Below are 15406 nucleotides of genomic sequence, written 5' to 3' on the forward strand. Positions count from 1 at the left end.
TTTTAAATGGTTTAACGGTTACTATATTCTAGGGGGAAAAAAAGTTTAGTTAAATTTTAAATGTAAATTTTTCTAGAAGTAGTTATGTTTCCTTAATCAGTCAGAATTTGTTTCATCTTATCTTTTAATTCTTAATGCCTGTTTGAATTACCTGTATTCAGGGCAAAGAAATTGTTGGAATGCAAATGATTCTAAAGTGTGCTGTTTTGGCATAGAGCAAAATGAGAGGGTTGCAGCTGCAATTAGGGGCTTCAAGGATAATGGAAATACAGGAAAGGAATTGACTTTTTGCAAAATGTGCCAGGAAAACTGAGATATATTTATTTTAAACCTTCTCTGCTGTTTCTATGTTTCAAAGTGCCAGTCTCTCAGGATCCAGAGTAATAAGTGCTTAATAAAGATAGCAACTGAATATTAATTTTGAGTAAATAAATATATTTTGTCAAACATTTTGGGGAAGAAAAAAATGAAATCAAACACAGATTGAAAGCCCAAAGGCCACAGATTCTAGATGGTAAAATATTAGACCAGAATAATTTAAATTATGCCTTGAATAAGATTTTGAAAGGTGGTTAAATTTTGATGGGAAATTCTAGCCAAGAAGAATGGGGATGGGCTTTATATAAGAGGGTGCCGTTGAGATAGGACTTAAAGCAAGGAGAAGAGATGAAATTATGAAAAAGCAGGTTAGATACTCCCTGTAAAAGTGTCTGTGACCATGATGAAATAGAAGTGAAGCCTATGGAAGAGGAAAGGTTTCACTTTGTCTAGAACTAAAGCCATATTATACTGTTGTGGGAACATAGAATACGGGCTGGAATGTACAATGATATCGAATACTTTGAATCTACTTAAGTCAATTTTTCTATAGATATTTTGTCCAAGAGGTTGGTATCATTCAAGAAACAGTGTGTAATGGGTTTTTAGGAATTAAAAAAAAATAATAATGAAGTCAAGTAAAAACTCATTAGGTGTGCTAATGCAGTGGTTCGGGGAAGTGATAATGCAGTGCAAGCGATGAGGGGCTTGACAGTAAGAATTAAATACTAGCATTCTAGTACAAAAGCAGAGTTTTAGAGATCTCAGTGTGAAATAAGCCATTGTAGACTTTCCAGAGAACCTAGCCTTAATGCTTAATATTTTTCTCATGTGTTTTTAGTTTTAAACAACTAACCTATAAAGAGAATTTTGGGATACAATGTGCCCATAAATCTGAAACAGCTGCTACATGTACTGCACCATAGTAAAGCTTTACAAAGATAATTTATTTAGATGCTGAAAAACACTATAATACACTATAAAAATTTATCAAACATCCTTCAGGAACTTTAAGACTTTATTTCTGTTTCTGTACACATCAAAGTGCCATTTTCTGAAAGCCTAAGAGAAAATTGCCTATCCAAGTACATTATTTTATGTATGCTTTGGGGGGATATCAATATTTAGTGCATATGTCAATATCTGTAAGTGTAAAGGAGAGTCATCCCACAGTTTCATTACTCAATCTGATATAAACCACACTCCCATCCATTTTCCAGTTGGTACCTGTGTTTTCCACTGTTTTAGTAAGAAGTAAATTGTATCCAGTTGTAACCAAGAGCTTGATAAATGTTAAAATCCCATTCCAATTTGAGATTCTGATTATACTCATGGTAATTTTGGCTATGGTATAGTAAAAGGTTTTGAATTAAAACATAAAAACATGTAGAGCTAACTCGGTAAAAATATGTTGTATTTAAATGGTGACTGGTTATAGGCATTTCCATAGCACAATATTGATTGCTGTGAGCAAAGCAAATGCTTTGAATTAAAGTGTAATGGTTGGTTAAGCTGATATTTCAATTATTTTATAAATACCAGTGTTTTCTTTCAGAAGGAATAAACACTATACTTTTAAGTTTGGTATCTCTCCAAGTAATAAATGTGTTTTAATCAGATATTAATTATAAATTCTCAATAATAGGCATGTGATCTATTAATTATTAATTCATGACAACTAGGGATTCCTCAGGATCTGGACCTATTGTGTAAGAAAGCAAGTGCATATGAAGTTTCTCTAACAGAGTTGTAGGAGCCTTTGCTATACTTCTTGTTAAATTTATTTAAATTCTTCTCTTGAGCAGTATTACTCTTTTGCTTAAGTAATTCAGCCACATGCTTCTATTCAAATTATGGGGAAGCTACATGGCGATTGTCATAACTTTGTAATCCTCTTAAGTAAGAACCAAAAATTTCCCTCATTACAGAAAACAGAATTAATATATCTCTGATAGCATCCATCAAAAATGAGCAACCAAACTTCAGACTGAATTATTGTGGAAAACGAAAATTACTCTTAATTTTATTTTTATTTTTCATTTCTTTAAAAATTTTAAATCCAGTATAGTTAACATACAAAAACTACTCTTAATTTTAACATTCCTCACTTTTCTGTCCTGTCTTGCAAAAAATACGAAATGACATACAGAAATATCCCCTTATTTTTCCTTTTAAAAATATCATTGTGATTCTTTTTTTTTGCTCCTCCAGTCCATCCTAACAATGAAAGCAAACCAAGCATCCCAGACTTGTGCTTTACCAATAATGAACTAGTACAAAAGCTTTCAACAGGGTTCAGCTTCCATGCTGTATATAAAACAACTCAGCATGGAATTCTGAGCCTTTGACAGTAGTAGTCTAACTTCATCCTGTTAAGCTATTCTGTGTGTGTGTGTGTGTGTGTGTGTGTGTGTGCATGTGCACACAAGTGTTTCACATGCATATCATGCCATGTGCAATCCCACCTCCTTGGATTTATCCACATGCAAATTTTGTTAAATTTTTACTATCCCTTCTTGTACACAAATGCAGTCCCATCCGCAATCCTAGAAAACATCAGAATTTTAAAGTTAAAGAGATCTTAATAACAATTTAACCTAACAAGAATTTGAGGTTTGGAAAGTTTAGTTAATTTCTAAATTGTATGCGATTACTAAATTGCAAAACCAGGACTGACCCTTGTAAGTTGCATGTTTATGTGCATGTACATTTTGTTACATTTTACTGCTACTATTTTCTTACTTGTTTTAAAACTTCTTCATTTAAATTCAGGATCAAACCCTAAATTTTTCATCCAAGGATTATATATCCTTCCAACTTTATACAATTTTATGTCACCTATAAATTACAATAGGCCTTAATATTGTCTGCAATGCCAAGCCTCTGCAAAACTAGGAAAAAATACGAAAATTTCTTTGCATTAGAGGCTACATTATTCTTTTTGAATCACGGTACACGGTAATATGGTAGGCCTTTACATCACATGGAGGTTGCCACGGTAGTGGATCCCAGAAGACTAGGCAAACAGAGCAATGTGGTCAAAAAGACCGTCTGTTTGGTGTTCATGTGTTTGACCAAGTTGAGTCCTAAATGAAGGACTCAAGTTTGACCAAGTAGAGTCCTAGCTAGGCTGTGCATATGCAAATGAATAATAATGTTGAAAGCCAAGAGAACAGGTTAGGAGTTCACAGACCCTTAAGAAGTTAATGAAAGTAAACAGTAGTTGGAAGCCTACTTTTATAGTGAACTCCATATATGGTGCATGGCATATCTAAGAAAAGGCCCTATTTCAAAACAGAGAAATCATTTTTTTTCGAAAAAGTAATGAGTGTTTTATTTTGTTGAAGCTTCTCTTTCGTATATATATTTCTTTCCAAATATAATATAAAAATAGTTGACATAACCTTTTGGTTTGATTATCTTCATTTGACAAAAATTCTTATTATTATAATCGGTTTTCTACCTTTGGCTCATAATCTGGTTGTCAAGGATAAATAGCCAGTAAAAAATTGAACACCTTAACTTGTGTATGGCTTAAAAAAAACAGGTTATTGTCCAAAGACAAGTGATCAAATATTTTATGAAAACTAATTAAATAAAACTATGCACACATTTTAGTAACTATTTTTGACAGATTACAGAACTAATTAAAAAAAAGCAGGATGGTACAAAAAGTTCTAAACCATAGTGCATATTTTAAAATGTCGGTGCAGTAATTGTGTCTGTTAATCAATGCACACATAATTTTTAGAAGGAAGCATCTTTGTTTACAGCTAAAAATAAATGCTTGTAGTGGAGCCTTGATTGCCTTACGATTGAGCAGCTCTTTTTATCTGTAGCTATTCTTCTGCATCTGTGAATCTCCAAGGATGAAACCCTCTATGTAAGACCTTGCGAACTGAATGTGCCCTTTATACACTGCCTTAGAAAAAGAATCATAAGGCAATTTCAAGTCCTTAGACACAAACATTTGTCAGTTGAACTTGAAATATCCTGATGTTAGTTATTAACTATGGTGTGAGAAGTGATGTTAAATGAGGGATGCTGGGGGATGCCCTATGACTAACCTGAGGAGAAATAAGAGGGAAAAAAAAAAAGAATCAGCAAGTGAACTATATGGGGCAAAATGAGTGTGACCTGTGGAACCAGGGGAGGAAGTATCAAAAGAAGAGGAAATAATAGGCTTCTGATAAAAGAAGCTGCAGTTGAAAAAATACACTGCCACACGCACACACACACACACACACACACACACACACACTGAAAAATTAGATCAAGATTTTGGCAATTTCACAGAATAAATGTGTTTCTAGTTTAAAAGCAATATAGGCATGACTTTTGTGATATCAGATGCTTTTTATGTTTTTATTTTTGGCCCATTCTATCTCATCTGCCTCGTGTTGCTAGTAACTCAAAAAATACTGTGACCATCACAGTCATTTCTAGTATCATGTGCAAAGAATCAAGAAAAAAAAGTATGTGATTTATGAGCAATATTAGTATTCATCATTGTTTATTTTGTTTTATTTTTAGAATTTGAACGTATCTCAGCATTAGGCACATATCTGGAATAATCCAATAAACAAAGGATTTGTCTTGCATGTAGAATGGTATGAGTGAGACTGGTAGATATTAGATAAATAGAAAATTCTGGATGTTGGAACGATCATGTCATCTATTTTGAGGAAGACAGAAAAGAGGAAGAGAAAGTTTACGAGTCTATTTTCTCAAAGTTGAATACAAGAAGGAGAGTTACGTATTCTCTATCGCGGTTTGTTCCAGACTGCTAATGAGCCGCTATTGCTGTTAGGATGGTTTTAACCTTCCCGAAGGTACTGCCTTCTTTCTACTTCTGTTTTCTTTCTCCTTCTCCTTGAGCCCTTTGGTCTGGATTACAGGCGAGAAGTCGTTCAGTTTGACTGATATTAAGAAACAGACTACTGAGAGAGAAGTATTTATACTTATTTACTTCTCATACACAGCAGACTATTCTTAATTATGATAAATTGTTTATTAGTAGTCACCAATATATTTTAGTAATTTTTGGTATACTATAATTGCATTTTGTTTTGCCTCACATAGCACACTAAGTTATTCTTTATCCGATGCTTTAAATTAAATTTCAAAGAACGTTTTTAAAACATTTTAGATGCACATCCATAAACATATAAATATAAATCATATATTGCTGATTAATAATGCTATGGACACTGACCCACATTTAGCTACCTGAGTAAATCACATTACCCATACTACCCTACTGAAAACATTTGCAATATTATGCCTTCTGCACATCATAATTAGTCAAATATTGTAAAATAATCATTAATAATATGGGAAGTTGCTGTAAAAAGTAAATAAATTGCCATCACTTTCAGCTTCTAGATTTATCACATAAAAATTCTTACCTTGCCAACATACTGTGTGTCTGTACCTGTGTACTCTTCCAACAAGAAGAACTGATTCCACATCCAGCCACGCTTGGTACGATGTAACATTTTACTATCATCTTTTGTCAGATCCACAACCCTTTTGCTTGGCAAATCCCTACTAGCTTTTTCTTCTAATGGAATAGCATCAACTGTATGAAACATACAGGTCCAGATGAATAGTGATAGGCAATAGTATGTCCTCATTATAAGCAGCTTCAGTAGGATATCAAATTCAATGTACTGTCCAATTCCCCTGAGGAGTAGAGAGAGAAAAATGGCTTATTAGGTTGTGTTTCATTTTCACATAACCTGTAAGCTATAAAACTTTTCTAAATATTAAGATTTTATAAATAATATATATACATTATTTTTCCATGTTACATCAGTGAACTTATCATTAAACATATCACATCATATAGCTCACATATCATATAGCGAGGTGAGGAGACGTGTAGCACAAATAAACTAAACAGAAATTTAACAGGTGACTTTAATATCACTATATTGCAGCATATAAATGAGAACATATTTGTAATTTAAAATACCAAGTATTTGAAAAAAAATTAAGCTCTACCATATACCAAAGATCATACTGAATGTTCCTGAGTCTTAAAGACTAATAAAAACTAGTGTATTTATTAATATATACATATATATGAGCTTATATACCTTTAGTAACACTGTTTTCAGTGCACAAGCTATCAACTTTTACAATGTTTCTTCTCCTCCACCTTTTCCTTTTCCCTCTCCTCTTCCTCCTCTTCATCTTCTTCCTCCTTGTTCTTCTGTACCATGATAAGGTATTTCCTCAAGGCAAACTAACTTGTACCAAATACACTTTGGATTGTGTCCTGCAATTCGTAACACCATACTATGTTGATCCTTTATAATTGATAACTGTATTTTTCCTGACAGTCAGTTGAATAACTCACTCAAATTTACTTGAGGCTGAAAAGAGCATGCTCTAAATGGACACACTTTACCTGATAATTAAAAACAACAACACATATTTATTTCCTAAAATAATAGGAAAAATGAGTGCACAAAATTGATGTGGTAAAATTCGATATGGGGGTATTAGCTATGAGATAACTTGATCGAGAATTTTGCAACACTGTCTCTCTGTTGATATGGTAAGTTGAATTTTCTTGAAGCGAAAAAAACACTAGTTCATTTGGTATTTCAGAATTAATTTTGTTTATTAGCAAAACAAATTGGTTTCATTTGGAAACATTCAGAAGATGTGAAATCCTAATAATGCTGCTGCTGATGGTAATGATATTGGTGAGCGATAGAAACCCATCTCAAACTAATGTAGGCAAAGGAAGAATTCACTGGAATATAAAATCAAACTAAATGGGGAAAGGAAGAAATGAAAGGAGCAAAGAAGCAATTGGGCCTTTCCTGCTCATGAAAACAGGAATCAGGGGCGTGGGTACTTTAATACTATTCTCTCTTAATCACTCCTCTCTCCTCTCTTGCTTTCAACTAAGCCTCCTCGACCTGATGGCATATAGGAATATATAAAGTTCAGATTTAACATCTTCCAATCCAGAAAGAAACTGACAGTGTTTTCTAATTTGAGTTTGAAAAATTGTGGGAATGGACTCTAATTTACCTGGCTTAGGCCAGATGCCCAACACTGGACCATAAGTCTCTGGAGTCAGTTGTTGTTATCAAGGCATAAAGGTCAAACATGTGCCTCTAACTTGGCTTTTCCATTATTATCTGTGAGATTTGGTGATATTTACTTGGTCTCAACTACTTACTCCTAGAAAGGTAGAATAATTATTACCTGACTCACAAAACATTGTTATTAATTTTATTTTAAACCTTTAGGAATACAAAGTAATACTTATTTGTATCAAAAAAATTTATTTTATTTCTACAACAATGTATACCCATGAGAAAACTGCATGTGAAGAATTTAAGTAATCTGGCAAATGCACAAGTAGTAAGTATTGGAACTAGATACACAGCCTTAAACAATGTTTTACAAAAGATAATATATGTAAAGAAGTTAGCATAGTGCTAGCATACAAATTGTCAACATGTTAATGCCATCATCATCATCATCATCATCATCATCATCATCCATGGTTGCTTCCACTATAGTCATAGTCATATATCAGATAAGGAATGGTGATTGGCAGATAATGGTACGGATGCTTGCTATGGTCCACAGCTATTGGCTCTGTCCAGCACACATGTACTCTAATTTCCATACCTATTATTTAAAAAAACTTCTTACTTAACAAAATACACATATATAATCACAAATCCTCACACTGCAAAATGAGAGAAATTAAAATCCATTACTTTTTGACTCTGAAATCTCAGGTACTTGTCTTTCTTAGTACTTTATGTGGCTATTCGTAATCCTGTAAACTACAGAAAATTGGTAAATTTAACCACAACAGATGTAAAACTCTGAAATAAATATCAGAAAACTACAGTGTCAAAAAGTGCTTAGAAAAAGTGCAATGGAAAAGTACCATCTGGTGGCCACTAGCTCAGAACATGCCCTGCATGGTTTGAACAGTGATGGTGCAGTAGGAAATGAGCAGCCGAAAGATCTCAAGAACAGCTGGTGTCTCACTTTGACAAAATACGACAAATTCCTTAGTTGACCACACTGGCCACCTGTTTTCCCCCCAGTGGGAAATCTCTTTTCACCATCATTTTTACTGACCACTCTTGCAAGAGAAATTAGAGAGCATTCTTCATTTCCTGTGGTCTGTTCTAACTGTGATGCCCACTTTAGATGGAAATAAGCGTTTAAGCAGAAAAGTTAAGTTGTATTTGGTGGAGCCAGAGACTTAGGCAGAGGCCAGGATCCCATAGGTCTTTATAAGCTAGAGTAAAAAAAAAATGCATTCATTTTCAGTGCAATGGAAATCAGTTGGAAGATTTTTAACATGAAATGGTTAGAAAAGATCAATCTGGCTGCAGAGTGGAAAGTAGGTTAGAGGGTAAGCAAGAAATTTGGTTAAGGGGGAGATCAGTTAGAGTCTATCTCTCAAGTTAAGAAAAAGATGGCAGTGGCATATGGAGAAGTGGTTTCCAGTGGACACTGACACTGTGCTCAGGTTCCCTTCATTCTTTAATATGGACACACACACACACACACACACACACACACACATGCATACACACCACATGCACTAAAATTTTTTCAGGCTTTTGCCTCTAATGACCTGCACCTGCAACTCTCTTTGGAGGACTTCCTTTGGCTACTGGAACCACTCTGCTCACGCACACAGGGTGCCTAAAGTTCCTACAAGTTTACAATCATCTCCCATGAAATCCCTGAGCCATTGTCTAACAGGTGCAAAAATGTGGAAATTCACACTTTATTTACATCCCAGAGTTCCCATACAGACTCATGCTAGGCTGAAACTTTGAAATCACACCCTGTTTGGATTCTGTTTTCCCATGCTCTTTCTCACTTTCTGACCTGGAAGCAATTTGTTAACCAATCAATTGTATGCTAATCCTTGCTTCAGGATCCAGCTCTGGAGAAATGGACCTAAGGCATGAATACAATCCAAGTATTGACATGTCAATAAGAGTAGATGCTACCTGCTTATGTTCTAAATATTGAAGGTGAAAAAAGATACATAAAGTATAGCTTTTAGATTATTAGTTTGTGTGTTGAGTAAATTATTGTGCCATTTTTGTGGTGTCGCTTATAGCAGGGACACCTCTTATGAAAGATGATCTATTAGGAAAATGAAGAATCAAGTTTTTTCTTATTTTTGGCCACTTTTATACTGGTACTATTACTAACATATCAATCGTAGGAAGCAAAATGATTCGCTGTCCTACTAATTCAATGTATATATTTATGACAACTCTTTAAAATGAGTTCTTCCATAATCCCTTATATTATGATGAGGAAACTGAGGCACAGAGAGGTTAATTGGCTTGCCCAAGTTTATATAAGCAGACCCAGGAGAACTGAGAATTAAATCCAGGTACCCCCTTGCCTTGGGCTGCACTGCTCCAGAAATAGCCTCCTGACATCTGTGAGGCTGGCAACCAACATTTATCTTAACGTACATTCTGTGTTCTAGACACTATTCTGAGTCTTTTTTCAAGCATCGTTTCTTTAACTCCCATCACAGAAATATTACCAGGAAGGGATGTCACATTGGACAAAGGGGCAAACTGAGGCTTTGCTTGTTTAAGTAACCTGCTGTTATCACAAGGTGGTAGACACCTGTGGGAAAGGTGGAAGGCATTCAGGATTTGAATTCTGTTGGACTGATGTCAGTGCTCCTGGTATGAATTGTACTGTTGCTAGATAATGATGCTCCACGTGCGCCCACCTGGGGCCTCCTTCACCTGCTTTTGCCCTATTCAGGGTCTTTCTTTCCTCCCAGTGTGACCTGCAAGTCTTACTTGGTTCATCCATAGCCATCTCCGTTTTATTATTTTCAGTTTCTCTATCACATTCTGCTTTCTTGAGGAGTCTTCTATAACAACTTTTTCAAAAACACCCTACCCCACTTCAGTCTTTATTGATTTCTTTCATACCATCCATTTATTTCCTATATAGTATTTACCATGATTTTAATGATCTCTTTCGTTTTAGTGGATTATGTATTTATTGATGGGTTTTTCTAGTTATGATGTAACTTGTATGGTGGTGAGATACTCTGTAAGTCACTGTATTCTGCATAAAATAGTTATTGATATATAGTAGGTGCTTAATACGTATTTATAAAATTAGTTGACTCACGCCTAAATAGATAATCCTCAATTTGAGTCTGGGATCACAAATCAGATTGACTTAATATTCCATTGCCTAAACAAGCTAATAGAGATAAGGAAAGAGCTCAGCTGGGAGGAAATATGCCCTTAAAAGAAATCTGTTGGTTTTCTTCCCAACAAATGGACTACAGTCCATTTTTTCAGTAAAATCAGAGCAATATGCATAAACATTTGCATAATGTGGGATTAAATATGAACTTTAAACATGATTCATATAAATTATAGACTGTTTGTTTGAACTTGAATCCCTTTCACTAAGTAGATTCTTTTCCTCATAATTCTTAGCATAATTCTTTCACATTTAGGAATAATAGTGTATGCCTCCTGTGGCCAATTTAACACCCGCACATTCCTCTGCTTTTAGACAAAAGTACACATTATAAAACGTTTTTTATTGCACTTTGTTTTAAAGTTAGCAAGCTCTTATCTCATGGGGTTTATTAAAAATTCTTCCTATCCTTTATTCATTCAATAGCAACAAGCTGATTACTAAATTTTCTATGCTTAATTATCTCTATCAGCCTTAAATGTTCTGCATTTTAATCATATTTTTTGTTGATAAGTAAATACCATCAGATGCATTATAAAGTACAATATTTTAAATTTGCTTTAACTTTGATTTTGTAATCAGGGAATTCACTTGAATCTTGTTAAGTTTAAAAACTGAAAATTGTTTTATTATTATTCCCTTGTTCCCATAATATTCAATTGCATTTGTGAAAAAAGGCTGTTGGCTATTTGTGAATCCAAAAAAAAAAAAAACAAAACAAAACAACAACTGTGCAGTATTGTAATTAAGTAGGATGTTCAGTATATAAAATCCACATCTAAACTAAATTATATCATTATTTCTTATCCCTATAGTGTAAACTCAGATAAAGTATTTTAATAATTCCAATCATGTCTTTCAGGTAATTTCTCAAATGAAATGTATCTATAACACAATTGTATACTTATATCTTATTATACTGTTTGTAATCAACAAAGTACTTCCACATAAATTAACCATTTATCTTTTTAGAAAATTTGGATTTGGTGATATAATTTAAAATTTTTTCAGTAAGATATATGAGGATAAGAGAAATGAAGAAAGCTGTTTCTGATTACACAATTATTTTATGGTTTGGGCAAAAGTCATATACATGTTATCTGATTCCTTGGCCAGTGATCTTTCCAACATAGCATTGTGTTTTGTTTTACATAGATAGATAGATAGATAGATAGAGATATATTGATGTATATATCAGTTGGAGAGACAAGTCTGACAACTCATTTAAGTGACACAAATGTAAAGAACAAATTCTATGAATTTAAATAGACATTAAAATTAGTCTTACATAATCAAGGAACTATTTAGGGCTATATGTTTTAACATGTCTATTTTTCACAGTAATTGATGATTCTTCCATTTATTATCTAAATGTATGTAGGCATATATATGAATATATATAATTGATTATTGGGTTATCATATTTATTCAATACATATTTAAGATCTCTAAAATCATTTATTGATTTTTTTCAACAACCTCATATTCAATTATTGTCACATTACAATTTGAGATTTTACACTTACCTGAATGATGTTGTACATGATTTCAATAAAAACAGAAATTGTTGGAAGAAATAAAAGCTGCCAGCTTTGTATAAGGATTTCTGAATAGTTAACATAAGTAAACTCTCAGCTTTAAATATTTAGTTTTAGGTCTTTAGAAAACTGGCAGTATAGACTGATATCAAAGAGAAGCTCTTGAATCAGGTTTTGCCAGTGTCCTATCAAAATAACAATGATAACAAATGTATGGCCAACTAATCTTTGACAAAGCAGGAAAGAATATCCAGTGGAATAAAGGCAGTCTCTTCAGCAAGTCGTGCTGGGAAAACTGGACAGCGACATGCAGAAGAATGAACCTGGACCACTTTGTTACACCATACACAAAAATAAACTCAAAATGGATGAAAGACCTAAATGTAAGACAGGAAGCCATCAAAATCCTAGAGGAGAAAGCAGGCCAGACCTCTTTGACCTTGGCTGCAGCAACTTCTTACTCAACACGTCTCTGGAGGCAAGGGAAACAAAAGCAAAAATGAACTACTGGGACCTCATCAAAATAAAAAGCTTCTGCACAGCGAAGGTAACAATCAGCAAAACTAAAAGGCAACTGACGGAATGGGAGAAGATACTTGCAAATGACATATCAGATAAAGGGTTAGTATCTAAAATCTATAAAGGACTTATCAAACTCAACACCCAAAAAACAAATAATCCAGTGAAGAAATGAGCAAAAGACAAGAATAGACGCTTCTCCAAACAAGACATCCAGATGGCCAACCAACACATGAAAAAATGCTCAACATCACTCATCATCAGGATAATACAAATCAAAACCACAATGAGATACCACCTCACACCTGTCAGAATGGCTAACATTAACAACTCAGGCAACAACAGATGTTGGCGAGGTTGCAGAGAAAGAGGATCTCTTTTGCACTGTTGGTGGCAATGCAAACTGGTGCAGCCACTCTGGTAAACAGTATGGAGGTTCCTCAAAAAATTAGAAATAGAGCTACCCTATGACCCAGCAATTGCACTACTAGGTATTTGTCCAAAGGATACAGGTATGCTGTTTCGAAGGGACACACGCATCCCAATGTTTATAGCAGCACTATCAACAATAGCCAAAGTATGGAAAGAGTCCAAATGTCCATTGATGGATGAATGGATAAAGAAGATGTGGTGTATATATATACAATGGAGTATTACTCAGCACTCAAAAAGAATGAAATCTTGCCATTTGCAACTACGTGAATGGAACTAGAGGGTATTATGCTAAGCGAAATTAGTCAGAGAAAGACAAATACCATATGGCTTCACTCATTTGAGGACTTTAATATACAAAACAGATGAACATAAGGGAAGGGAAGCAAAAATGATATAAAAACAGGGAGGGGGACAAAACATTAGAAACTCTTAAATATGGAAAACAAACTGAGGTTTGCTGGAGGGGTTGTGGGAGGGGGGGATGGGCTAATGGGTAAGGGGCATTAAGGAATCTACTCCTGAAATCATTGTTGCACTATATGCTAACTAAATAAATTATTTTAAAAAATAACAATTATAACATTGTACATAATAGAATATAAAGACATATATAAAAATAAATAAATATATATATATATATATATATATATATATATATATATATAATATAAAGAGATGTAAAGACCGTATTTCCAGAATTTTAGAAAGATAATCACAATCTATAAGGTTAGTGAGACTAGGTTAGGAAAATAAATAATGGTTGATAACTCCCTGTTATATATGAAAAATGCATTGACTTTCAATTAAAAGAATAGGCACTTTTCCCCAGTGTTGGTCCCCTGAATGGAGATCACAAGGATCAAAACTTATGTATAATCTTTTTATACCCCCTTTGAAGTTTGTTCCGATACTATTACATCTATTCGATATATAACAGGGCTGGGAGGGAAAGGAGACAATTTAGGGGGTATTATTTTGTATATATTTTAATTTGTAGATATGCCTTATAAGCAACTTAGTGTTAGAGATGGAACAGCTAAGTGAGAGAGGTCCATGTTCAGGACTTGTTTAAAATGTTGGCTAATGAGGTATTATTGGTGTGTGGGGCAGGTAGAATTTGATAGTGTCATAAACAAATGACATTTTCAGTCAATATGTTCTTAAAACACTAGAAACTAGATTAAACATTTCCACATTGGTATGAGGAAATGACATAATATACAGCATGAAATTGGGCTATACGAAAGCCTATGGGAATCCACACCATCCTATCACACGAGCACACGCAATAACACTTTCGGCTGAGGGAAAAACACAAAACAAAACAAAACAAAACAAAACAAAACAAAACAAAACAAAAAAACACCTCACCAAGCACAACAGAGAGTCTGTGAACAATGTAGCAAGTCAGATGAAGCGAGGGCTTTATGTGGGAAAGAGCAGTTCAATTTCTGTAGGAGACAGAAGAGCACTTAAGTCTCAACACATTTCACAATCTGGTGAACTTCTTAAATACATGAGAAAAGGAGGAGGAAAAAGACAGCAACAAGCTTTATAGAGAATGAGGCAGTATCATTGATAAATAAAATATTCTTCTCAAAAATAAACTTAAAAAAATAAAAAAGTTTAAAGAAATGAAAATATTCTTCAGAACTAGTAACAAAGTAGTGGACTTATGTAAGTATTTTAAAAGAAGCGCCAATGAATTGTGGGCATGTATTCATTCACTGTCTACGAAAAATCATGCAAACACTGTTCTAGACACTGATGATACAGTAATGAATTAAAGTACCTTACCTTGTAGAAATGTTAGTAGAGGACAAATAGTCATCAACAACAACAAACAAATAAAGTGGCAGACAATTCCAAAACTTACTATAAATTTACGCTGATCAAGGCAGCATGATTTTGCCAAAAGAATAGACACATACAATTGAATAGAGTACAGAATTTGATCCACAAAAATTCAGTAAACTAATATTTGATAACAAGGCAAAGGCAATTCAGGGGAGAAAAGATAGCTTTCTCAACAAACTGCATTCTAGTTAATAAAATTGCTTCTCCTGAGGATATAGGTTAACAAGTCTCATGCTGCTACACATGTATACTGACACTGAACAATTAAGTAAATAGATGACAGATATTGGGAGTCCGGCTTCTTACTGTTGTTATGGGAATTCGCAGATAAGCAAAAGGAGGAGAACAGTGAAATTCATGTGGTGATGGATTAGAATTGGAGGCATTAAGAAAAAGTTGTATACTTTGATATAGTTACAGATGGCTACATATTGAAATATTTATAGATGTGTGCATATGTACAAGTTTGTATAGAATATTTG

The 15406-nt window shown here is 33.9% G+C and overlaps 1 protein-coding gene across 2 annotated transcripts in view; it reads right to left on the reverse strand.

Annotated features, from left to right (window-relative positions):
* CDH9 (cadherin 9) overlaps positions 1–15406 on the reverse strand; it is a 136066-nt gene that overhangs the window by 84480 nt on the left and 36180 nt on the right. For both annotated transcript variants that reach the window (XM_078444577.2, XM_078444580.2), the window contains exon 2: positions 5727–6003. In XM_078444577.2, the coding sequence (XP_078300703.2) occupies positions 5727–5954 (228 nt within the window). In that variant the 5' untranslated portion in view covers positions 5955–6003. The remainder of the gene's footprint in view (positions 1–5726; positions 6004–15406) is intronic.

Source organism: Panthera onca, chromosome A1, assembly GCF_046562875.1.
Source record: "Panthera onca isolate mPanOnc1 chromosome A1, mPanOnc1 haplotype 2, whole genome shotgun sequence".
NCBI lineage: Eukaryota > Metazoa > Chordata > Mammalia > Carnivora > Felidae > Panthera > Panthera onca.